General features: G+C 60.7%; 1 protein-coding gene across 6 annotated transcripts in view; it reads left to right on the top strand.

Annotated features, from left to right (window-relative positions):
* LOC122386293 (rho GTPase-activating protein 23-like) overlaps positions 1–26,100 on the top strand; it is a 116,662-nt gene that overhangs the window by 75,174 nt on the left and 15,388 nt on the right. For 4 of the 6 annotated variants that reach the window (XM_043375359.1, XM_043375356.1, XM_043375361.1 and 1 more), the window contains 9 exons: positions 727–951; positions 1,641–1,751; positions 18,216–18,318; positions 19,790–19,921; positions 21,337–21,556; positions 22,804–22,998; positions 23,347–23,485; positions 23,865–24,019; positions 25,438–25,602. In XM_043375359.1, the coding sequence (XP_043231294.1) occupies positions 727–951; positions 1,641–1,751; positions 18,216–18,318; positions 19,790–19,921; positions 21,337–21,556; positions 22,804–22,998; positions 23,347–23,485; positions 23,865–24,019; positions 25,438–25,602 (1,445 nt within the window). The remainder of the gene's footprint in view (positions 1–726; positions 952–1,640; positions 1,752–18,215; positions 18,319–19,789; positions 19,922–21,336; positions 21,557–22,803; positions 22,999–23,346; positions 23,486–23,864; positions 24,020–25,437; positions 25,603–26,100) is intronic. The other 2 variants (XM_043375360.1, XM_043375357.1) reach the window with 2 other exon arrangements.

The raw sequence follows: 26,100 nt of genomic DNA, 5'->3' as shown, positions 1-26,100 counted from the left end.
ACGCCTGTCGCGCCGCTAATTGGCGGATTCAGTCGCCGCTGATTAGCCAGAGTGAAGTCAGCCGGACGGCGGCTCTACTGGTCATTGTTGTCTCTCGGTCGCGCCGGACCGGCTGTTTGCATGGGGGGAGGGGGCTGGGTGGGGAGGGGCTACAGAACCGATGTGGAGGAATTCGGCAGAGATCGCTTGAAGTGCAAATTCTAGCGACACGCCCGTTTGGGACTGACTTACGGTCCTGGAAGAATCGGCTGTTTTGTTGGACACAGTTGTTTCGGTTCTGGATTGAGAACTATCCGTAGTCAATCGATTCCTAATGGTCATCGAGTTTGGTCAAAGAACATGCCTTTTTAGATGGTTACATAAAGGGTGGAGTAAGGGATCACTACAATAGGATGAAAACAGGTACCTAAAGTGAGCATCACCTTCAATGGCACCTAATCACAAAGCATCCTCATTGTCATCTAGGTAGCTGATGTCTGAGGAGATAGATACCCACGTCCCGCAGGTAGCTTAGGTGTATCAGCTTCGTGTGCTTAGTTCGCCATGTTTGCATGCGTGTGCTATAGTCGCCCTATTGATGCCTCATTTTTACATAGCCTAGCTACGCCGCCGCGCGTTTTACGTTGCAGTTGTTGCATTTTTGTCGCCCTCCCTGCTTATTTTGGTCGAACCCGGCGCGACAGCCGTGTGACGCTGTGTGTGTGTCTGTGTGCCCGCGCCCTGTAGGCCCGCCAGTGGTGGCGGATGGTGCCGCCGCCGCCGGCCCGGCGCCGCTGCCGAGTCCCGGCGACGGGCCGCGGCCGCGGCGTCCCGACTACCTGCCGCTGACTGCGTGCCACCGCGCCGAGGCCGCCCCCGCCCCCGCCCCCGCCGCCGCCGACACCGCCCCCGCCGCTGCCGACGTCGCCGACACCGCCGACACGGAGGACAGTGTGCTCGCTGGAGACCCAGGTGCGCCCGCTCCTTCTCAACCACTCGGCCGCTGGCTTTGATTTGTCCTCTCTTAATCAATCTCTTGCTTTATGTTTTCGATCTTGTATATTTTGCAGCATATATTCATTTTTGGGTTTCTAACATGGGTTTGGATAATTTGTTGTTTTGTTTTGTTATGTTCTTCTACGTGTAACGTTGCATTTCTTTTTTCTTCTCTTTCTCAAAAGATCGTTTTGTTTTACTTTTCATATTTCTTCGTTTATCGCTTTTTCTGTTTTTTTTTTTTTTGTCCTGTCCGTTGTCCGTCAGCTACCCTTCCGTCTTTCCTTTCTGCTCTCGCTGACCTGTTGGGAGTCTCCTCGGTCTCAATTCTTCCATCCTTAACACTTATCTCGGGGTCCAGACATCGCCTCCCGCCTTATGGACCGCAGCCTACTGGTCACTGGTCACTGAGCCGGGGCTGTGCGCAGTATCACTCAGAAGTTGAGACGTTGCACTTGAACAGCGCACCAGCCACAGGCCCCAGTCACCTGCTCCTGATTCGGGAACTGGACCTTTTGACTGTGGCGTGACTGATTGTGGCTTTATCCCCAGTCCTTGTTCCGTCCATCCATCCTTGACCTCCCCGTTGCTAGGTGAAGCGTCAGGCGTTAGACGTGGCTGACTGTGACTGTGACTGAGCCGCCCCCACCCACCTCCTTCTTCAGACACCAAGTCGCCGCCGATCCGGAGCGCAGCCATCTCCCCGCCGCTGGAGCCGGGCAAGACCAGCACGCCCAACGCGCTGGCCAACGCCGCCCGGCGACAAAAACCGTTCGGTGAGTACCTACCTACCCCAGAAAGTCTTCAAAGCCACTTTTACCACAACTTCGACCGAGTTTTCTGAAAACTACACCCCGTACGAACGCCTCGCTGAATGCCCGCCTTACGGCTGCCCCGTACCGTGTGCCCGTACCATTGCCGCTGGACGGGTGGCGGCCGTGCCCCACCTGGCTGACGGTTGGTCGACCGAGACTCGACAACGTACGACGCTTCCTCGTAGATACATCCATAGCGCAGCGGAATGGCCCGCCTAACGGACTGGCAGCTTATTGTTAGTGTGCAGTCACCAACAGATGAACCAACAGATGAACAGATATCCTCTTACAGGAATGATTTACTGTAACAAATCCGGTCCACAAACCACAAAACATTCAATGAAGTGATTATGAACTGCTCCAACATTGATTTCCTTTCTGAGCACGATCAAATTGGTCATTTGCTGGATGCAGAGATCTTTGATAAGCTGTCTCTGATGACGATTATCTGGAAACTATCGCGATGGCTGAACTCACTGCGAGTTTATATATCGTGAAGTGACATCACCAGGCATACTTACGGGCCGCAGCAACATTGTCGCGGTCTATGGCATGACGTAATTGGATGCGTCTGTGGGCCGTATAGTGTAGCTGGTGCTGTGATGTAAGCGCGGTCTCCGTGAGGCGCCCCACGTCTCCGCCACTGCTGCCGGGGCCGGCGACTCGATCCGCCCGGGCTGTGGGTTTCCGTGGACGGCCGCCCCTCCCCTCTCCGTCGTCCCGCTCTCTCCTGTCTCATCTGTCTCAGTGTGCGTCATGTTCCCGCGCGCGGTGGGCGGGGCGCCGCCGGCCTGTGTGCGTGTTTGTTTGTAGGTACGCCGCAGTGTTGCGTGTCCGTCCGCCCTGCCTGTCGATCGCCGCGCGGCGCACACGACTTTCTCTCTCGGTCCGAACGTCTGTCCCGGTGGGTCGGCTCGTTTGTCGTGGTCTGTTCGGGGCTGTGTTTTATCTCTGTGGCTGGTTTGCTGCCGCTCGCCGCCGGTCGCTGGTCTCTGGTCTCTGGTCGCTGGTCTCTGACCGCTCGCCGCCGCGCCTGTCGCTGGTCTCTGGTCGCTCGCCGGTCGCTCGCCGGCTGGTCGCTCGCCGGTCACTCGTCGCTGGTCTCCGGTCGCTCGCCGGTTGGTCGCTCGTCGCTGGTCTCTGGTCGCTCGCCGGTCGCTCGCCGCTGGTCTCTGGTCGCTCGCGCGCCGCCGTGGCCTCGACACCTCTCGCTCTCCGTCGCAGTCGCGTCTCCGGGCGGCGGCGGCGGTGGCGGCGGTCCATTTTGGCCATATAAGGCGTGCCGATCCCACGATACTGCCGATGGGCGCGCGGAGGTCGGCGAGAACGACAGAGGCCGGCAGAGCAGCGGAGGAGGCAGACAGAGCAGAGAGGGACGGGAGAGAGCGCGGGAGCGGTAGAAGACAGGGCTTGGTATAGGTGGTTAGAGTTAGATGCAGAGGAACATGAAGTGGATTTGTATTGTGCTGCAAAGGGAGGGTGCTTGTGGCCAGTTAACGATGGTGTCCGTTGATCAAGTGACCCGATAAGATTGTTTATCCGGCAAGGCATTTATTTTTAAGCTCTATGCCTCAATCTTGGCGAGCATTTGTTTTGAACGCTTCGTATTATTTCGTATTTCGTATTTTGGGGTAAGTTTCAGTTGCCGTGACCTTTGATCTGAGTGACTCCCGAGGGACAGCGCTGGACTATTTTTCCATGTTCACCTCAGCTGTTTATCTGCACCACTCATCAGGCATGACGTGATGCTCCGTCATCATTCTGCCTCAGGCCGTCACCCCGCCCGCCGGCCGCTCAGCCTCGGGTGGCCCCCGCCCCGCCATGGTCAGCTAGGTGTTTACGCTGGACCGGGCGACAGCGGACGACCGGCGGCATTCCGCAGCGGGCCGGCGCCGGCCGTCGGTCGGTAGTGTGACGAATTGCACCGTTCGGTCGGCCCGACGGTGACGACGGGCCGCGACTGAGCCGGGGTCTGTGTCAGAGAGCCGCCCGGCCTGCCGAGCCGCCCTCAGCTCCCCGCTGCCGGAGAGGCGCGTATTTACAGCGGCGCCTGGACGTGCCGTTAGTCACAATCAGCGCGGCATTGTGAGCTGCGGACGGCCGCTGAGTCGCCGCCGTGCCGTGCCGTCGGTGTAGCACTGACGTCGGTGGCCGGCGGCTCGCAGCGGAGGCAGAGAGGCGGCCTTGGGTGTTCGGGTCGGGTCTGCTGGGGTGTTCGGGTCGGGTCTGCTCAGTGCTCACCCCTCCAGGCTTCCTGTCTCCCAGTCTCCCCTGCTGGGCCGCACCGCTCTTAATCGCTCTGTCTCTCATGTTGTCTCCCATCTCCAGGATGGCTAAGCTCGTCTCTCGAGTCTGATTTTCCATCTCCTTAGCTGGATTTGGCGTGCTTCCGCCTCCGGCCGGCAGTATCACTGCGTCACGACTCACGCGGCCGTCCGGCGGCCGACGACTGGAGCGGCAGATTATCCGAGTAATCGTCATAGCTCGTCTGTGTCTGCCGCCGACCATTACCCTGTCTGTGACGTCGACTCTGGCTGCATCCACGGCGCCAGCTGTAAGGACGGGCTGGGGCGTCGGCGGCCTGCCAGCTCGCGTGCCGGACACCGTAAGCTCAGTTTATATAGCACCGGGAATTCCAGTCATGTCCTGATCGGTAATCGGTACAAGCTTGATGAGCTTACGCGGCGCTACGAGCGGAATACTGGTACTTTTCCGTCTGGAGTTTCAGGGTCGCCGGGCGCAGCTCGGCGCGGCTCGGCTCTTTGACGCGAGTGCGCGAGATATCTGATGAGTGCCCATACGGCGCGACCGCCGCCGGCCTTTCATGACATTTCCTGGATCTTGTTCAGTGTCGGCGGACATGTCCTCGGCTGGGTGCTGGTGCACGCTGCCTTGGCCGGCTCACTGACCCTACTGACACAGTGAGGGAGCTGGACGGCGGCTGCTGCAGCCGGCCGCCCCGCCGGCCGCTGACGGCGCTCGGCGACTGTCGAGGAAGTGGCGCCGGCCGCCCCGCCGGTGCCTCTGACGGCCACGCCGCCGCTGCCGCCGCCGCCCGGAAGCGGCCAAGGCTGCGTGTGTCTGCCGGCCGGTGGCAGGGTCGGCCAGTCGCCTCTGCGGCCTCACAGACGGCCAGAGGTGCATCCTGCCGGCGCGGGCCGCTGCCGGGCGCGCTGGGCAGCGGTGGCAGGGCGCTGGGCCGTCTGTGACCCGTGTCACACCGTGTGACTGGACCTCTCGCGGTCAGTCAGGGACGGGCCGGGCCGGCTGCGGCGGCTCGGACCGCCGACAGGGCACTGGCGGGACTCCCGAAGGCTGACTCCATATCGGGCAGGGCCGTGAAAACGGTTCGGCCTGCTCGGCCTGATGTAGGCGCTCTGAGGCGGTGCCCCGTCCTCCGTTCACGGCCTGTGGAAGGTGCGGAGTCATGTACTCGGTGCCCCCGTGAGAGTCGAGGGGATGGACTGAGGCCGGGCCGTCACGAGAAGAGTTTCCTGTGTCGACAGAGTCTTGAACTGATCGTTATTGTCCTTTTTAGAGGTGCAGACGATTGTGCCGTTTGCCAAGTCATTATCCTTTGTGTTCGCTGCGACTGACCCGTTTGTCGTCTACTGGACCGGTTTTTTATGGCTGGTCATAAGACATTTTCGTTTGATGTTCAATGCAACCTATTTATGTTTTTATCAAAACAGCAAACACGCGCATTTGAAAATAGCGATGTGACCTCTCAACACATCGGGGATTTTATCCGTTTATTGGTCTCAGTTCAAAGACGTTGCTCGGATGCGTGCTGAGCGACGGTGCGGGTAATGGTTGTCGGGCCGTGTGGTTCTGTCGGTGTCCGGACAGGTACCGACCGAGCTGAACGGACCGTGTTGTCTCACTCCGTGTTTGAAGCTCAGTCCCAGTCCAGTGTGTGGTCGCGCCGCGCAGGCCGACACATTCCAGGGAAGTTGTCTGACACGGCGCGGCGACATTGCACGCCACCGTGCGGCGAGGTCAGCCGAAAACAATGGAATCGCTGCACTCGGGAGCGCAGATTCAAGTTCAAGATCGACAAAAGGACCGGCTCCGTGGCATGGAGCGGGTAAACAGAAATGCGCTGGCAGGTACTCAGAGGGAACTCAGAACGGAAATTGTCTCTGCCAGAGCGCCGTGGAGGAATGTGAGCGCCTGTTTGAAGATCAGACCGGGAGCGGCCTTCAGTGAAGGCTTCTCTTGTCCCATCCCCCTTCCTCCCGCCTCTCTCTCTCTCTCTCTCTCTCTCTCTCTCTCTCTCTCTCTCTCTCTCTCTCTCTCTCTCTCTCCTTCTCTCTCCCTGCAAGTGAACCTCCACAAGTGCAGTTACTCCCACGTCAAGTAATGCCAACGCCCAACTCAGTAACCCAGCTGCGATTCGGCGGTGCGCCGCCGGCGGGCCGTCCTCGGTCCCCGGTGCCGTTCTGATGGACCGCCGCGCCCCGCTGTGTCTCCACCCGAACACGTGTAGCTCAGTTCGAGCTGTCCTCCGCCCGTGTCGCACCGACCGACGAGCACCTTCTCTCTAATGGTATACATCGCGCCGATGTTTGTTCTGTGTGATGAAGTGGCACAGTTAATGGCCGTTTCGCGACGGAGAATTATTGCGCATAATCGGCGACCGCTGCCCGCTGGCCGGGCTCATTTGTCACCGTCGCCAATCACGGTGCGAAGTGTGAGGGTGTTTATTGTGACTGCCGTGCCGGCTGACCGTGTTTGCCGAGGAGATGTGGCCCTCAGTGGCCAGCCTGTCTGGAGCGTGGCTGGACTAACTGGCGTCGGGTCAGCTCCCGTCGCTACTCCGAGAGTGCACCAGCACCCTTTGAAGCCCCGGCCGGCCGGAGCCGCGCCGCGTAGGCCGCGGATGTGGTCAATGTGGCGCAGACAAATGCGACGCAGCTCTGAGACGTATGCGGCGCAGACGGCGCGGTCTATCGCGGTGTCCGGTCCGCCTGGTCTGGAGGGCCCGGTTTTTATCTCAAACCGGACATCCTGTGAGCCAGCCCTCCCCTCCCCAGTTCCCTGCGGTGAAGCGCACAAAGGACTCCAATGCAGATATGTGTCAGCGTAGCGGTCCGTGATGATCCCGTTCCGACTCCGAGCTGAGCTTCGGTGCGGCGGTCGGCTATATGACACGTTTTATATTCACCACAGCGAACGATGCTGAAGCAGATGGGACTATCTGTAAATGTCATGTGCGGAATGTATAACCATTCTAGTTCGGGAGTTGCAAGCCATCTAAATTCTGGGCTCATTGGTTCTGGAATGATCCGTTTTATTTCATTCATTGAGCTCACGTTTCGCCGACCCCGTGTGTCCGGTATGGCAAGTTGTGTCGATTTGCACCGTGCACGTGAAGTTGCATTGGACCTCCCCCCGTCTCCCCGTGCAGCCCTCCCCTCCCAGACCGACCGGGCGGGTCGTGCGGTGCCCCGGCCCGTGTCTGTCTGCCATTCACTCCCCGTTACCCATTGAGCTGGCCGAGCCGCCCAGCCAGCCATGTCGCCGACTGGGCTGGAGCTGTGTCACTCTGTCGACGTGAGAGGAAGGGGAGCGGGTGAGAGGAGTTCGGCGCCCTGTCGTGATCGCCGAGTTTTGACTCTCACCAGCCGCAGCTCGCTCTGCCCGGCCGGTGACCCCACTGTGTGTCACCACAGCGGCACCGGTGCGGGCCGCACTCCACCGGCGACGATTTGGGGAGGTGATTACACGTCGGTGCTCATGTTAGCCGGGCGTGCTGTGTTTGCCCGCCATTGTCTGCCTCCTGGCGACACCGTGTGGTGGTGTCACACCCGGCCGCTCTAATTCCCCGGAATCGGTGCTGGCGCAGTTACGGCGGCGGCGCCGGTTCCGCGCCGTTCCGCGCGGCTCCGCGCCGGCGGACTCTGTTCCGCTCTGCGGCGGCCGGCGCACCGCTCTGTACCGACGCTGCAGGTGCCTCCCTTCCGGGCCGCGCTCCGGGCGGCGGCGGGACGACACCGTGATTCACTGATGACGCCCGGTGACGCCCGTCATCGCCGTGATATTGGTGACGGCGTCACCGCCGCCGGCCTCCGCCCGAGGTCTGTTGGTTGGGACTGTTCGGCTCAGATGCTTGTACAGGTGCAATGGCCTGATTGTCATGGTCTGGTCATTGTTATGCTATTGGGCTTGCACCTCTCATATAATGCAGGGAAAACTGATGGTAAACTCATACAGCGTATACACTGGTGAATCAGCCGTGCTGACGTGAATCGAGGAGTGTGACCTCTCGTCCCCTGCTGTACTGACTACTGGCTGAGCGGCCCTTAGCTGTACTTTACTGTCCAGGCGCTGCCGTGATATCATGTCAGGCCGTCCGTGTTCAATATCTGGACCACCGTCACCGCGGCCCTCTGAACCCGGCTGACCGGTGACCGCCGCGCCGCTCGGCCGCTGTTGTCCTGTCCCGTCTGTCACCACTCCACGGAGCCCCCCTGTTTGTTGACCCGGTTTGCAGCGGCCTGCACGGGCTGTCCTGTACACAGAGCAGCGGCAGCACGCGACACGCGACTCGGCGCGGCGCGGCTGCCCGGCCGTGTCCCCTGGGCTGCGGACTGTGGGCCGGCCGGCGCCGGCGCGGAGGCCGTGTTGTGGGCGCTGCACGTTTCCAGGCTGGTCTGGTGTTTAGTCTGTGGGACGGTGGACCGGTGACGCCGGCGCCGCGGTGGTGACGGCGGTGAAGATGGTGAACCCGGGACTCGCCCGTATAAATACCGCCCGTGGCCGCCGGACTGGCGCGGGCAGTGTCTCCGGGGACGGGCGCCCCTGGGACACGGAGGGGCGGCACGGGGCGATGATGGATAGTCGTCATGACGTGAGCTCAGGCACGCGTGAGGTCACGGCTCGTGAGGCCGGGTCACGCCCCCACCACGTGCCATGGAGGCCTGGCTGGCGGGTAGGACCCGGTGACAGCGCCGCGGTGGGTCGGTCGTGACCTGTCACCGGCCCCCTCCCCCCCCCCCGTCACCGCGCCGTCACTCCCCCACACCATGGGACGGCGCCGGTGGAGATACGGCACGGCCGGCACCTGTGATCAGAGGGGTCCATGCCGGGCGGCGTACCACTATCTGTCCCGGCCGTCTGCGGGGACTGACCCGGCAGATAGACTGAGTGACATCGGCGACTGAAGGGAGGTGGCGGCGGCCGAGGCGTCATCGCTCGGCTGTGGCAGGCTGGCGGCCGTCGCGACGGCATGGAGGGACACTGCTGTTCAGAGGCAGTGCCAGCGCCGGTCCTGGGACGACTGTTTTCCTATGTGGGACCGACACAAACCTTCAGCCGGGAAATGAGACGTGATGTGTGGTGTGCCGACTCCGAGAGCACAGTGACACGGCGAGTTTCAAAGTGGAGCGGTTGCACCTGACAGCGTGTTGCACAACGGGGAGAGGCGCCCGCCCACCGCCGCCGGTCCGCCGGGCGCTGCTCGGTCCGCCGGCGGTACGAGGGGCGCCCCCCGGCCGCCGCCGTCTGCACTCTGCAGTTGCTCGTCGGGTGCGCGGGCGGCGACACCGGCGGTCAGCGCGCTGCGGCTGTCAGTCCTGCTCGGAGTGGTGTCACCGCCGGACGGGTCGGCGGGCGGACGGCGGAGCGGGTCACCCGCGGACTGACTGAATAGGTGCTCCGTGCGGACTCTGCATCGAGAGATGTTGATTTTGACGGTAGTGGATCAGAGCACGAGTTGAAGCTGGTGATGGACTTAATTGAAGCCTCTTACGCTCTACCGTCGGCGACTATGGCGGACTGTGCTATGAGGGACTCTGAGCCGCTGTGTTAGAGTGCTGAGCCTGAACTGATCTTGTCTCGGTGAACTCTATGGTGGAGTCGGCGTGTGCCTCCGCCGCTGAGTGCTGAGCTGGACTGGGGCTGGACTGGACTGCAGCCGGCGGCGGTGTGGTGTCGGCTCCGGCCGACGGCACGGGCGCCGAGGTGGACTGGGGCTGGACCGGACTGCAGCCGGCGGCGGTGTGGTGTCGTGGACTGCGGCCGGCGGCGGTGTGGTGTCGGCTCCGGCCGACGGCACGGGCGCCGAGGTGGCTCTCCGCAGGCGCTCGTCGTGCCGCGCGCCGGCGCTGTCGGCGGACAGCAGCAGCAGCAGCTGTGACAGCAGCAGCAGCAGCAGCGGCAGCAGCAGCGACTGCAGCAGCTCGGGCGCCAGCGACATGGTGGTGGCGGCGGCGCCGCGCGCGCGGCCCCCGCTGCGCCGGGTGGTCTCGGAGGGCACGGCCGGCGCGGCGCGCATCGCCTGCCTGCTCGAGTCGCTGCTGGTCACCGCGCAGCGCTCGCCCTCGCTCATCATCAGAGGCAAACTCGGTAACGTCCCGCACCGCGACACTGACCTGCCCTGACCCGCCACCCCGCGATCCGAGCTCCCCGGACCCTGCCGCGGGAACCCACCTGTCGGGGGCGTCTCGGGTGTCGCTCCCCGGCGCGGGCACGTCTCACGTCCGCCGTGCGCCCCCAGTTTTTGTCGGTGCTGCCGTTCTTGCCGCGAGGACGGCCCGACAATACAGGGTCGTCAGCGCTGTTTGCACGCGCGCCAGTGAGCTCTGAATCACCTCTCTGCCGAGGTCCGGTGCGGATGTACGGACCAATGGATGGGAAACGGGCTACCATCGATTCTCAGCAGAGGGACCTCGCCCTAAGATGGAATAGGACTGCAGGATCTTTATAGATTATAGAGCTTCTCTTCCATGCGAGAAAAAAAAGAGGAAGGTTTTCGGCACTCATATTTATTGGTGCTTCCCCAGAGCCGTGTTACGGCATGTGAGTTGATGGACATCGTTTCATTGTGCTTCCTCAGTCAGTAATGTTTATCTTATGAGCCCCAAGCATGCATGTAAAAATTCCCGGCCTGAAAAGTGGCAGACGTCATTGCAGCGATCCGTCTAACGAGTCGGACAAACACTGCAGCAAACTGAGCCTCAACAGTCTACATGGCACGGGTCCGGGAGCTGACCTAAGTGTAGGCGCCTCTCTGTTCCTGTGGATGGGTTCACCGGAAAACGGCGATGGGAACTAAACCCATGACGGAACTAAACAAACAACGCAACTAAACAACAGTAGCTCGAGTCGGGGAAATTTTTTTATTGGTTTAGTGTCATTCGTGCTTGCGAATGATGAAGAGGTCAGCCGACATGAGCCGCATTGCTCAACTTCCCTATTAGCCTCACATGTCGGGAATTGAATTATGACGACGCGCTGCCCACTTGTCTTTGACGACGGAGGAATGACAATACCGCTAAATGTTTGTCGAATGTTTCTAGATATGGGAGTTACTTCAACAATTAACGACATTCCCCAATGGAGATCTGATAGGAATGTGGTTAGAATGGACTCCAGCTGGCCAAGACCATTGAGATATTTGCGATTCTTGGGGCTCCATTAGTGTATGCGAACACGCCGCGGCCAGCACGATTCGGAGATTCTCTTGTGTTTACCATGAAGTCTGTACGGAGACGTTGATCTTGCATCTGTTAGCCGAACTACCTTTTCTGCCTTCACTGTTAGCCTTCTCAATCGCTGCCCCGCAGTTAGATCCTCTGACTTCCTCCAAGATATCTGTCTACTGGCATCTCCGCTGGCACTGGGTTTTCTGGACTCTCAGGCGGTCTCTCTGCTGACCTCTCTCAGCTCTCCAGTCTGCTGAAGTCGGCGGCTGACCCGGCGCGGCTCCGTCGGCCCGGGCAGGTCCGGCCGGCCGGCCCACCGCGCCGTCTGGCCGGTCCTCTGGCAGGCCCGTGGGCGGCCTGCGCTCCATGTATGGCCGTCGCGTCGTGACGGCATCTCGCGCTGACCGCTGGACGGGCTGCCGGACAGAGCCGCTCACGACTTGGCCACTTTCGGAATGGACGGCGATCCGGCTGAATGTTGATTGTGCGAGATTCCGCGATTGTTGCCGTCCCGTCGTATCGCGGCACGCTTTGCGGTCGTACAGACGAAGCCAGGTCCGGGTGGGCCTGTGTCGCCCGGCGCCATGCCAGCTCGGCGGGCCGGCCGTTTGATCGGTCTAATTCGGGTCTGGCCGACTGTCGGGCTGAAGCGGCGGTAATTGTGCGGGCGCGGTGCGGGACTGTTTCCGCCCGTCTCGGCCCGCGCCTGACCGTGACTGTGAGTTCAGCTGCGCTGCGTCAGCCGCCGCGTCGGGCTCGTCACGCTCGGCGCCGCTGCTGACTGCCTGCCCGACTCTAGGAGTGGTGCTCCATAGCGCTGAGTGGGCTCAGGTGCCGATTGGAGGGCGAATCCGGCTACGTACCGGCTGCCGATGGTTAAATCTGTGCCACTGAGCAGCGAATGATGATAGCTCAGTCTGAGTCGCCACGGCCGGTACGGTGGTAGCAGTTACACCTCGTTTCTCGCGGTATGCTCAGGCCAGCGAGTTTTGTTTCAGCCTCGTGTCACAGGCCGGTGACATAGCCCCGTGTCACAGTTCGGGACCTGTCGGGCGGTTATGGAGCCGCCGTCGGCTGGAGTGGTCTGTCTCGGGATTGCCATGCGCGTCTCAGACGCACGCCTCCGTCGGCAGCGGGCCCGATGTCAAACCCTGCCTCCCCGAGCCGGGCTGATGTCACAGGACGCTGCATTACCATGCGCCGCGCCGGACCGGGCAGCTGCGTGGAGGCAGAGCGCGCAGTGCTACTCCGCGAGAGGCGCGCTGGGCTGAGCCAGCGCAGCCTCGAGGCCGAGCGCCGTCTCCGGATCTGTCTGAGATTAGGTAATGCCCCGTGAATGCCGCCGGTTCGCCGAACTTTGCCGCAGCGGGCAGCGTAGTCCGGATCTGTCTGATGGTGGAGCCGGCCGGGAGTGTAGTGGGAGGGATAGCAGGACATGGGGAGCTGAGGGGCGCCGGGCCGTGAGACGAGGGAAACTGTGAGTCGTGAGCCATGGCGGGATATGAGCCATAGCGAGACGACGACGGTTTACGATCGGACTCGCAACTAGTTTGACTAGGTTTTGCACGGCAATTTTTCGACTGAGGTTGTCTTGGAACTCCATTCATGCTCATGAGATTGATTCATGTGCTTTACAGTGAAGGGTATGTGTAGCGATCTTATGGGCATATTGTAATCAGTGCAAAGGTAATGTGAAGGCTTGCGTGAGAAAACATCTCAGCTGGACTGGCACGTGTCTGTCGGCGTGACCCCTGGACGTCCCCACCTTTAACGGACGGCGGTAGTCGGACCGGCCCAGATCGGTCGGTTCCAGCGCGTGGCGGTGCTAGGCCATGTCGGCCGTCAGCCCGACACGGCGCCATTACCATAGGGCTGCTGTCCGCGGCGGGACGACATCATAATCGGACCGACCGGCGCGCCGCGTTGCATCAGACTGTCGGCGTGGCGCCAGGAGCACAGGAGTAGCCTGTCGACAGGCGGCATGAGTGAGCAGCCTATAGGCGCCGGGTACCGTTGTCCACGTTGTCACCGGGTGGGGCGACTGCCGGGGTCATTCCTGAGCATCTGAGCGGGATGATGGAACGTTAACTCATCGAGACGTGCCCGAACCGCCGCTAAGACGCCTTGCGACCCGCTGCATCCCACCACGTCGCAGCCAGCCGGTCTGGGCTCGGCGCGGCGCTCCCAGTCGACGAAAATGGCGCGGGGTGCGCCGTCTCCTGCCATCCGCCGCTGGTTGTCTCAACTGATCCCGGCTGTATGTCAGAGAGACGCCAGCAGCACTCCCGCAGTTCGATGAACTGCACGTGGCCTGTGTGCTCTGACTTGAGCCCCCACGATTAGACAAGAATGCATGCCAAGCCGCCCCAGTATGGCATTGAGGCGACGCAGCGGCGGGCTCAGTCGTGAATTATTGTTTTCTGTAGGTTTGTGGCCTTAGTTGCTGGCCAGTGGCCATCAATCATTGTTACGCAGTGGATTTGTCGGACAGCCGGCGTCAGTCAGCTCTGTGACCGCTGCCGTCCTGCGTTGGTGTGGTGCAGAAGCTGAGCTGCCTACGGACCAGTGACTGAGCGCGGCTCCCGTCCACCAGTGGCTGAGCGCGGCTCCCCGTCCACCGGTGACCTCCCCTCGCTCCACTCCGGTGGCCGGCCGGGCCGGGGGCGGACGGGACGGGACGGGAGCAGCCCACGCGGCCGGCGTCTGGTGCTCGCCGCCGCCGCACCGCGGCAGACAGCCTGTCGCCCTTCGGAGCGGGGCGGGCCGGCGCCGCGGGCCGCGGAAGAGACGAGAGGCGGCCGCTCGGAGTGGACCACCCGCCGCCCCCGCCGCCGCCGCCGCCAGCGCTGCTCCGCGAGCCTACCGGCTGCACATCGCCAGCGCTCACTTCACGGGGTTATGTGTACTTAGTAATGAGTAATAGCAATTACCAGTGCCGGGTCTAAGCCGCCGCTCGGCAGTATCATCTCGGGGATATATCGGTGACATGAGGCGTCTGATGGCGCTGATGACGTCAGTGACGTCTGATGATGTCTGGTGACGCAGGCGATGACCCGGAGCGTCTCGTCAATAGCGGCGCTGTCCGATGTCCATAATGCTGACCGCCGTCGGCCGCTGCCGGAATAGAGCTGTAATAGTCTCATAACATCGGCAGACACGGCATTATTGGATTGGTTGGCCTTGGTCAGGGAGACTCGATAGCGTGTCTCGCATGAGGATCGACTCTCTCTCTCTCTCTCTCTCTCTCTCTCTCTCTCTCTCTCTCTCTCTCTCTCTCTCTCTCTCTCTCTCTCTCTCTCTCTCTCGCTCTTTTCTCTCCCGGCCTCCTGCCTAACAGCGCTCCTTTGCGGACGCTGTGTTCCGTATTTCCGCCTCTATCTTACCATCGCCTATTTAATGGGGCTAATGGGATTAGCATCGTTAATGGGACCGGCTGATGGGCGGCTGATGTGAAAGGAGGCGTGGCCGCTCTGCTGTGCTCGCTCATGGCAGAGTGGTGTCGGGACGGACTGTGCAGTGTGCAGGCCCGATGGACCGGTACACTGGGTCGAGGTCCAGCTCTGTCGGACTGTGGGCTCCGGCCACGGACCGGGCGGTCCCTCAGAGACTGCTGCTGCCTCTGGAAATTACTGGAGCGGTTCTACATACTGTAGCTGATGGATGCTGATTATGATAATGTGCAATGATAAGATGGTTTTATGTCTTAGAAAAGTGCTGATTAGATCGCCTGATACGTTTGAAGCTACATTAGAAAAGAGCATTAACGTCCAGTTCAGGATTATGCTCGTGGACAATGAGATGGAAATACGATCAAGTGACCGTGGAGAACAAATAGCTCTCGATTCTGCAGCCTTTTCTCTACACTGTTTGATGACGGGCTGACAAATTGATCACTGTGTTTCGATCTATTCATCTGCGGCGCTATCGGATTGATCGACAGCGGTGCCCGGTCACTGTCGGTGTATCAAGATGGCCTTGCTAACGGACGCCGTTTGGTCATGGTGGCTGGCCCCTTCCTGTTGGCAATGTCGCCGACGGAGGCCCTGACAGTATTTAGCGGAGAGGGCGGCAACGTTCGAATGAATACCAAAACTTTGCAAAGGTTTGTTATGATTGTCGGTTTGCCGTTGTTAGCAATGCATTCTATGCTTGGATAGCTATTTTGTTTAAACTACACGATTTCAAGTAGGATTCCAATAGGTAATTTGTTACTTTAGTCGTGTTTCCGGATCTGACGCCACTGGTGGCCTCGAAGTGACGCAGCGCTTGCTCTGGCACGGCTTAAAACCATGACTAACGCTCGCAGAAGCCTCATCAAGTGAGCGGCCGACTGGCCGTTTGGGGCGTTCTTACGCACACCGTTCCGTATTCGGGCTGTGCTGTGCGCACTCTGCGTGCCTCTCCGACGGCCCCGCGCCGCGGACAGCCCCGACCAGCCGCGACGCACCGTTCCCAGAAAGGCCGCCGCTTCTGCGAGTCTGGTCTGGGGTGCTCCGTACTGGGCTATCGTAAACCCATCGGCGGGTGGTGGCGCGCACTGCAGAGCGGCGCGGAGTGGCGCGGAGTGGCGCGCTGACCCGGCCGCCGGTGACCTGGTAACGCCTCCGGGCGTGGCGACCGACGACAGACTCCCAGCGGACGCTCCGCCGCCGCGGTACCTTCTCACCGGCAATGGTGTGAGAACGGGGCTTTTTCGACAACCGCCGGCCGCCGCGGCTCCACAGACGACTCGGGAACCGCGTCACGCGCCGCGCCGGAGTCGCCGCGGCGCGCCGTTTTTGTCGGCAGCGCTGGCCGGCCAGATACAGAGCCTGGGGTCACGTAACTGGATTTCTGACGGTCAAATCGAGCCCAGATCGCTGTGGCGATACGGCCAATTGGGTCGTTCACTTCATTGATTCTGTCGAGATGCTCATTTTTCTTTCGTCCGCTTCCTGGTTGCCCAACCGTTGGCGTGATCGTTCATTGTTGAAATGGAGACGGCGCCGACTGGTTATTACACCATGGCTGACTCCGAGTCGGGTCATTTTGTACCCGATATCGATATATGATATCGGCTAATGATGCCACCGTGTGAGCGGCTCTTCTCGGCACGGTGCCGCCGGACGGAAGACCGGCCGCGTCTGGCCATCTGGGTCGCGGCGGCCGTTACCGCTGGCCCAGCGCGGGCACCGAGATGGAGCTGTCCGATTGCCGCCCCCACTGTCACGTTCTGTCGGCACCCATGGCCATTGAACTGGCTGAGAGCGTGACGGAGCCGGGCTGACCGGGAAGGTCACCACGCCACGGCGCAGGGTCAGAGCAGGTGACGTAACGCCATGAAAACGTCGTGACGTGATGTTACAGTTATGCCGAAGTGGTACATCGATGTCACTTTTCGTGACGGGTTGCCGAATGTGGCCCGGGATGTGTCTTTCGCGCAGTTGTAAGCTCGTGATGCTGGCTGGCTCAGCCGAGCGCCGGCGGTGCGGGACGGCCGCCCACTCCTGCCTGCGCGGCCGGTCGCTCGGTCGGCCGGCAGGGCGGCCCGCTGGCGGCACTGAGCCCTCCGTATGCGGGGCACGCGCGACCTCTCTCCGCCGGCCGCACGTCCACGATATGATAAAGGCGTTTGACGCGTCGCCGCACGGCCGGCTCCGAGGAAAAACTGCCGGCCCGGCCCCGCCGGAATGGTGCGCGCCGCGCCGGAATGGTAATCTGGCGCTGTTGCGCGGCGCCGGCGGCCGGACCCGGTCTCAGGAGTCTGAGATGTCGACACTGTGCCGGCTACCGGCCGGCGATAGACGGGAGCAGGGCGGACCTTTGAGGTGCCGCTGTCAGTCCTGGTGCCGAAACCCGGGACACGCCTCTCGGATAGCGGCGACAGCGCTGGTGCCGAATCCCGGGGAACGGCGCGATGACGAATCGAGCAGGAGAAACCCCATCGAGCGCTCACTTTACGCAGAAGGGTGACACGCTGTCACTTTTTGCAAGGTGCTGGTGTCAGCGGCGGCGGCTCACCGGACAGTGATCTCTGTGGATCTGGACGCCGCGGATTGCGAGTGCAGCTCCGACTGGTGCTGAACCCCTACCCGGTGCCGGGGCCGCCGCAGCTGGCGGCGGCCCGGCACCGACCGCTCCCGTCTCGGAGAGACGTTCCCGACAGACGTGACCGGCACGGCCATGCGGCTCCATTGCGTCAGAGAACATTATCTGTGAGCGCCCGTCCATGCAGGGAACGCCGCGCCGCGCCGACATGGTAAATAGACGGCGGCCGCCGATGGCGCCCATATACGGATATTGGTGATTTCCGGTGGCGCTCACCGGCACCCCCGGCCGGACCGGCCGGGGGTGCCGCCCACAGGTGCGCCTCGTTGGGCCGCTCCCGTGTGTATGTGTGTGGTCCTGGGAGCCCCCGAGATCCCCGGTCCCTCAGCCCGACACGGACTGTCTCCCGACCGCCCCCGCATCCCTCGGCCGCGGCCGGCCCGTCGGCGCCTGTCACGCTGCTGTATATCGGTGTATATCGGCAGTCCGTGTGTCGCGCGGCTCCGGACTCGAGTCGTGGTTGTGTATGCAGGCCAACCGCCGTCCATTGAGAGATGAGCCCGCGGACGGACTCCATGCTGAAGGGCAGGGGAGTCAGTCTGGTCAGACAGGGGCCAGAGCTGGTTTTGGAGAGCCACTTACCCGGCTGGCGAAGGCGTTCGGCGCATATGGTGCCCAGACATTATAATAAAGTCGGCGCTCTCTCCTTCATTTTCATTCATTCATTTTCAAGCCATGTAAAAAGACGTCTGATGTTGATGCCTGTTCATGCCTTTTGCAGCAGTCCCCGCGCTGCTTTTCGAGACCCGGTATGTGTGTCCCAATATATTATATATGGTATAACATCTGGTCTCTAACCGCAGTGCGTCGTGTTTGCAGTGTCGCCAGTCGCTGTGTCCCTACCTGAGTTGTTGCGCCCCTACGTCTCGTATACCCGCCCTGACCTGACCTCTGACCTGTGTGCCGACAGCGGCCGGCGGCGAGGATGACCCGGACCGGGCCGTGCGGCGCATCTCCTACATAAAGGCCACCGCCGGCGACGGTCTGTTCCACACGGGAGGAAAGGAGGACCGGTGAGTGACCTGACCCGGCGCGCCGTGCGGAGGTGGGCTGACCCGACCCGGCCCGGCGGGCCACTCGTTAGGTAGCCGAGTGTGCGCGAGGCCGGCAGGTGCGCCGGTTCCAGCTGCGTGCAGCTGTGTGACTACCACCTGTAGCGGTGCCTCTCTGTGTGTGTATGTGTGTGTGTGTGTGTGTGTGTGTGTGTGAGGGGGTGCCGGTACTCCCGGCCGGCCACGGTGTGATGTAGGCCTCCGTGGGGACCCTCAGATAGTTATCGGCCGACTGTCACCGACCTCTGTGTACCGCGCAGCGCGGACTTTACCGTATGTATGTAGTCTGTGACCGGGTGCCGTGTGTAGCCTCTGCCCGGGTGCCGTGTTTAGCCTCTGCCCGGGTCAGCTGTGTAGATGTGTTGACCGGTCTCCTCCCTTCAGTTTCTCTCTCTCGTGTGAATTGACTACTCCGCAGGTGGCCGCCGGGGTATGGCCGTGTGACCCCTGTCAATGACCCCCGAGACCCCACCTCACCTCTGTGGTGACGCTGTGTAGCCTCTACTGTAAAGCCTCGTATGTGACCCTATGTAACCGACTCAGCCCACGTATAACATTGAGGCTCACTGATCTCTGTATTTCTTTGTAAAACACCGAGTCTACTATGTGACTCCGCGTCGCCCTGTATCTCTGCGTCTCACCGTAACCAGTTTGTGCCTCTGTGTCTCACCTGTCTCACGTGTCTCTCCCACGTTCTGTAACTGACCGTGTGTGGCTGCCGGCGACCCCTGTCGCCCGCTCTGTGCTGACGGTCTGACCCAGCGCTGGCCGCGGGCGCCCTCAGTCCGCCCCGCCCGGCGCGACCTCTGCCTGTGTGAGCCGCCCAGTAGCCGCGCTTCCGCGCCTCGGCCTTTGTTGATGCATTAACGCGCGCTGTATTCTAATACTCTCCCGAAAAGGTATGTGTCCATAATGTACCCGAGTGGCTCCTCTGTCAGCCGCCGCAGAGCTGCGGCTCGTCGGCATTCCCCGGCTGCGCTGCGCTGATCCCCGCGGGAGATTCCGACCCCGTGTCGCGCACATATAGGACTAACCGGCCGACCGCCCCCGCCCCGCTGTTGGGAAGTGACCCCTGGCGGCCGCTGCGTGCCCCTCCCCGGCGGCAGTAGCGGCCCCGTCGGTAGCTGCTCAGTAGTAGCTCCCAGCCGTGTGCCGTGTGACACGCAGGATGCTGTGCTCTGTGTTCCTCGTTGGCTGAAATCCAGTGGCCAGTCCTGCTGTCAGTCCCAATCCCGAGTAGGTCTCAATGTGCTCCTATTTCGGACTAATCCCTTTCTGTCTCTGGTCGGCTGTCCATTTAGTCACCCTCAGTCACCACTCACCAATGCCTAGTGACTATCCTCATCCTCACTCCTCCGTCTCGATAGCCCATCACCAGCCATCGTCCTCAGTCCAGAACGGTGACGAGTGAACCGTCTGCTTCCACCAACAGTAAGCCCGGCAAGCTTTCTCTGAGCTTCCAACCCGATAGGAAGGCCAGCGAACTGCCCCCAAAGGGACGCATCCAAAAGCTCCGAAACTTCTTCGAGGAGAAAGCCCAAAACCAGTTGAAGCGCCTGGAGCGGTGAGGGTGGCCGCATGCGCATGTGCTGTTCCCGCGCCGTCGGTGTCTGTGTGCGCGTGCGTGTCCGTCTGTATGTCTGTCTGTGTTGGTGTGTAGCGCGCCGGCTGGCTCGGCGCGGTGTGAGCACGGCTCCTCTCTCTGTCCCTGTCCCTGTCTCTCTATCTCTCGGTCTCTCTCACCCTCTGTCCACTGACCCTGGAACGCCCGGCCTTCCCGCCGACGGCCGCTCTCCAAAGCGGCGGCGTGGTTCGTCTGATCGGCGCCAGAGTGAGCTGGTCGCCGTGGCTGCTCTAGACTGTGGTTTGAGTTGAGTGGGCTCTGAGCGCGCTTAGCTGTCCGAGCGGTGGTCAACATAACCTGTTTTGTCTATTTTTGGCGCTCACACGCGTGTCACGAGTACTAGTTGTCGATGTCACTAGCTCTGAGTGCTGGTTCCTGTCGCGTTCCGTCGCGTCCCGGCCGGGCTGGGCCGACCGCCGGCTGGGCCGCGCTGCCGGCCGACCGATGGTCCGTTTGTATATAGGCGGTCGGCGCATGGCGGCTGCGTGCAGCCGGCCCGTCCCACGGACCGCTGGCTGCGGTAAACTGTCCCTGATGAGCGGCCAGGGGTCGTACAGTCGCGGCCGACAGCCGGTGATCGGACACCATCAGGTGGGGCCTGATGGTGGGATCAGTGGGTCATCCTGTGGACCCACCGGGCACCCACGGGAACCCACCAGTGGTGGCTGGCGACGCCGTGAACCTCACCAGAACGTGTGTCGTCTGTATGGAACTAAAATGGAACACGAATGTGCTTATGAATGCATTCAATGCATTTATGCGTCCGGTTAGTTTCACTTGAAGCTCCTGCTAGCTCGATGAAAGTCGGAACATGCAGGTCTATGCTCACAAAGTAGTTTAGTGATAACTTATAGGCAGCGGATTAGAATTTAGAGCGTATCTAGATTTCACTTTAGGCAAAACGCTAGCTGCATCGCTGAATGGATCATTCCGCCGTATGGAACGCCCGTTTGATCGTCTACCGTCCATCTGCTGATACCGTGCACTGTTGTACAGAGGCGCATGTGCCCGTGTATTCGGCCTCGGACGCCCTCCGGATGTCTGGCCTCGGAGCGCGCTCTGGGCCGTCCCAGCTGCATGGTTGTACTCGGACTGTAACCGATTGGACGTAACACCGGGGATGTAACCGGGGCGGTGCTCGCATAGGAACCGTTACCCCAGTTTTCAGTCCACCGATGTGTATGGAAAACGTGTTACCTCTCGCTCCCGGTGCCATTTTCAACTGACTCGACGAGCTGCTGTCCGCTGCCCGAGTGTGTTCGGTCTAACCGCCTCCGGGCTGATCTGACCCCGCACCGACCCTCTGTTACCCCGCTGACCCCTGTGACCCCGGCTGACCTGTGTGACCCCGGCAGGTCGGCGTCGACACGCGGTCTGAAGCCGTCGTCTCCGACGTGGCCCAGCTCGCCGCCGGCGTCGGGTCCGGCGGCCGACGCGACGCGCGAGGGCTGGCTGCGCGTCAAGCTGGCCATGGTGGACGGAAAGCGCGCGCCGGACCGCTCGTGGCGCGAACTGTGGGCGGTGCTGCGCGGCGATGCACTCTCCTTCTACCGCGACCGCAAGGAGGTCAACCAGGTGAGGTCACGGGCTGAGGCGGGCGGGGAGCGGCCGAGGTGGGCTGTGGGGGATTGAACAAACGGGTTCGTTTTGCTTCCAATACTTCATTTTTCATGTGTGTGTTTTTTCATACGGTTTCATATAACAATGAATATTTTTCATTATCTTGCATTCGTAGGCGTTTCCCCATCTCAGATCCTGTCTGATGACCTTTCCGAGCCGAACTGAGGTCTTCGAATCCCTCTGCTCTGATCCTGTCGCCGCCGCGGCGCCGCTGGAAGCCGCTTTTGTCGTGGAATTCCCGCCTCTGCGGCGGTCAGAAACCGTTTCCGGCGGTCACACGCCACCGCAAAGCCGGCGTCAATGACATAACCCAGCCCCGATTAGGCCATCTTTGTGAGCAGCTCAGGGTGCTGGATATGGCGCACCTCTGCTGTGGCCCGGCCCCCGCTGCCCAAACGTGGCGCGATTGTCGCGCGCTAAATCGCTCTGAAGGGATAAAATTGATATGACAGGATGGCTGATGAAGGTATCCCTGTACAGCCTGGCGGCTGCCGTGACAGACAGTCATCAGACGAGGTTTATACGCGGCTGGACCAACAAACGCAGACTGAATGTCGGCAGTGTGTCCTGTGTTACGAACCGTTCAGAACTGGGGTGGATGGATCTTCGAGGATGTATCCGACGCGGCTGGGAGTGCTTACGGTCCAGTGAGGAGAAACAAACAAGCAGCGAGACTTAGAGGAGCGAAAACTGCACAGCCAGCGGGTCGCACGGAACTCAGTTTGTTTCTGGCTTGATGAATAACTGCAGGGGCTCCCTGTTCACGTCAACGTCTCAGTAAAACTGGAGTACGGATTTCTCTCCTCTCTTTATCGCTGCTCTCACTAAGCCACTAGGATCCACTCAGGTTTTGTCATTTTCCTGTTGGTCCCATGTAACCACATACCCTATGAACTTCTGGCCCTAGTGACCCCGCAGACCCCTATGACTCTCAGACTCCCCGCTGACCTCTCTAGCCCCTCTGCTCCCCCGCTGACCTCTGGCCGTCCCTGGGTCCCCAGACGCCGTCCTCGCTGGAGGAGCAGCCGGTGCACAAGGCTCTCTGACCTGTGACCTCTGACCCCTCGCCTCTGGCCCTCCCCAGACGCCGTCCTCGCTGGAGGAGCAGCCGGTGAACGTGGCTCTCTGACCTCTGACCTGTAACCTGTGACCCCTGACCTGTGACCCCTGACCTCTGACCTCTGACCTCTGACCGCCCCCAGACGCCGTCCTCGCTGGAGGAGCAGCCGGTGAACGTTGCGCTCTGTCAGCTGGACACGGCCGAGGACTACACGCGCCGCAAGAACGTGTTCCGCCTACAGACGCACACGATGTCCGAGTACCTGCTGCAGACGGAGCACGTGCTGGAGCGGGAGCGGTGGCTGGAGGCGCTGCGGCCCATCTGCCAGCTGGTCCAGGTCAGAGGGGTCGCCGGAGGGCAGGGCGGGAGGGGCGGGGTGGGTCCAGTGGAGGTAAATAGCTTGGTCATCGCTGCTTGTCGGATTTCATTTTGGTTTCGATTGTTGCGCCCTGTTGGCTGTTGCTATAAGTGAGAACTACAGTGACTGCAGTGGTGTTGTGTTTAGCTGCTAGATCTACTGTTCAGCGTACCTTTTTGGGATCGTTTTTGTAACTGTGCAGCGCGCGCTGGTACCAATATGCCTTCCTGTCGGCTGTCTGTCCTACACTGCGTGTGTCTGTGGTTCCTGTCTGTAACAGTGTGAGTTCCTGTCTGTAATGACGTGTCAATATGACTCCGCCGACAGCACGAGGACAGCTCGCGGTCGGTGAACGACTCGACCCTGCTGAGTCCCTCGTCTGTGATCCGAGCCAAACTGACCAACCGGCAGCGGTCGCCCACCGGGCTGGCGCCCCACCCCAAACCGCGCAAACAGAGCCAAACGAGTGAGTGCGCGCGCTGAGGGGAGGCGGGACGGAAGGGGGGAGAAAAGACATGAGACGGAAAATTGCTGTATTTTGCAGGGGGTATTGTGTCAGCAGCGTATGAGCTGCAAAAACCCTGCTTTTATGGACATATTATGTGTCGTAAAGAGGAAGTATCTAATCTATCCCTCTGCAGTCGTGTAGCATGCTCAATGTATCCTTAGATCAGTCAGATTACACCACAAACTGGATTTCGGCCGTCCTGCGAGCCCATCATTATGGCGAAAGGAGTGGCGGTTTCGTGTGACATAATGTGGACAGAAAATAGCCAAACACATCCGTTCCGCCCCGCGCCACTCCGCTCCCCACTGACCGGCTGTGCCCGCTCTCACGTCCGCAGCCGAACAGATGAGCGACTCGCCAAAGTCCAAGTCATGGCGTGGCCGTATGAAGCGGCAGATTATGAAGATCCACCCGAGCTCTGCGCAGATGCCGCCGGCCACGGCTGCCCCGGATGGCGCCACCCTCAGCGTGCCACTGGAGCAGTGTCCACCGGTACGGCATGCGGGGTCCTCTGTGTCTGTGTGTGTTTGTGCGAGGCGGGGGGGGGGGGGGAGGTCAAGAGATTCTGCAACTGCTTCGGGGCTGTGTGTTTAACCTTTCTTGTCCTGTTTTAGATTGACTCATTTGCTCAACATTTTTAAAACGATCTGCTTTATTTAATCTCGATTGACTTTTTTATCTTTACTATTTTTATCCAAATTATGACTTCGTCCAGCCATATGGATGTAAGCAGGTGGTCCTCTCAGCCCGGGCTCCTCCCGGCGTGTGACCGGTGCGCATCAGACGGTTTATGGGTGTTTGTGGGTGGGTTTATGTCACCTCTGTATCTCGGTGTAACCGCTCACAGTAGGCAATACGCGGCGGCCGGGGTCCTTTTCGGGAGCGGCCGCGCGGTCGACACACCCCGGCACATAAATCAACATTATCATAATCGTCGGGAGAGGGCCATGCGACGGCCGACTGCCAAATACGAGCGGGCCGAGCCGATGTTGGGACAGATAGGCCCAGAGAGGAGACGAGGGCGGCCGGCGGCCGGCGGCCGGCGGCCCTGCATACAGGATTGACAGAACCGCGCAGATCCCATGAGACATGGCGAAATCGCCAGGTGCGACGGTGGAAACGGCAGAGAAGCCCTCAGCTGACTACAGGTGTCTTATTTTGAGATAATTGAACATTGTTAGCAGTTGTCACTCAAGCTGAAGGTAGGTGATTACGATGATCAATTTACCTGGTCTTATCTCAGCCACTTGGAAGACACTCGGGGGGGGGGGGGATTCACGGATCAGATAGACACCTGTTGTGGCGCTAAGACCTCTGTTAGGCGGCACTCCTTTCCGGCACCGTCTCCGTCCCGAGGATAGCCGCCACACACCCTGTGATTAGTAACTCGGATCGGCGACATACCTGCTGTGGCTGATTGTCACTGTTTTGACGGGTGTCTCGTTAAATATGACGGTTTGTGGTATTAGCAGCACCTGAGGTGACGTGTTGCGTGCCACATCAATTATAGAGTTGTTAGGGGCCCTCCTTGTGGATATGATGAGCGTCCTCTCCCACGCTTAAGGTTTGACGAGTCTCTCTTTCCATTTCCATTGAGAGAATTGCTTTGCTCCCTGGGGTAAAGCTTTTTTATGTTTATGTTCCACAAAGCAATACTCTGATTTCATAGAAATGCGCAAGATGTCACGCATTCTGGCCTGGCAGTGATTTGGTGCCACGTGACGCGTGACGCCTGGCGTAGTATAAGTGACCTTGCAGTTTTTCTTCGTGACCTGACTGACCGTCTGTGACCTCTGACTGACCCTCTGAGTCCTCTGACTGACCCTCGGTGACCTCTGACTGACCCTCCGTGACCTCAGGCTGACCCCGTCTGACCTCTGGCTGACCGTCGGTGACCTGCGTGCCCGCAGAGCGAGTCGAACCCGTTCGTGCCACGGATCGTGGAGCTGTGCACTGGGCTGGTCGAGAAGCGCGGCCTCGACTCGGAGGGCATCTACCGCGTGCCGGGAAACAACGCTGCTATCAAGAGCCTGTCGGCGGCCGTCAACCGCGGCATCTACGAAGTGGACCTGCAGGTCAGCGCTGCTGGTGCAGACCAGGGGGGGGGGGGGGGCTGTGTCGGTACTCGCCAGGGACACTCGGTCGGCGTGGTCCTCTGATGAGACCTCGGAGGGATGTGGTCCTCTCCTTAGGACCGCGGAGTGGCGCGGTCCCCACCGCGGGACCGCGGGACCCGGTGAGGTGCCGCTCCTTTCCTGCCGTTCGTCGAACGGTGTTCTATGACCGAGCGGCGTCGTGGTCGGTGTGACAGCTGGGGATGCGCCGACTCCATATCGGGCGGCCGTCCCATGCGACAGGGGTTATTTATTGGACATTATGGACATTGTCATGGGCGGTCGCCGACTCGAGAGCGACTGATAAGAGTGTATTCATGCGATGTTTGCTTCGGGTCGGGGCACATTGAGAATGCCGCGGAGGGTGGCGCCTCATTCCGCCGAACTTTGCCGTTTGAGTGATTGCAGTACTCCAATACCTGGCTGATTATGGGCGTATGACGTTTTTCACTCGGTGTT

The sequence above is a fragment of the Amphibalanus amphitrite genome, unplaced genomic scaffold (assembly GCF_019059575.1).
Source record: "Amphibalanus amphitrite isolate SeventyFive unplaced genomic scaffold, NRLGWU_Aamphi_draft 000246F_arrow, whole genome shotgun sequence".
Classification (NCBI taxonomy): domain Eukaryota; kingdom Metazoa; phylum Arthropoda; class Thecostraca; order Balanomorpha; family Balanidae; genus Amphibalanus; species Amphibalanus amphitrite.
The sequence above is the reverse complement of the archived record's forward strand: the minus strand, read 5'-3'. Positions and strand labels throughout refer to the sequence as shown.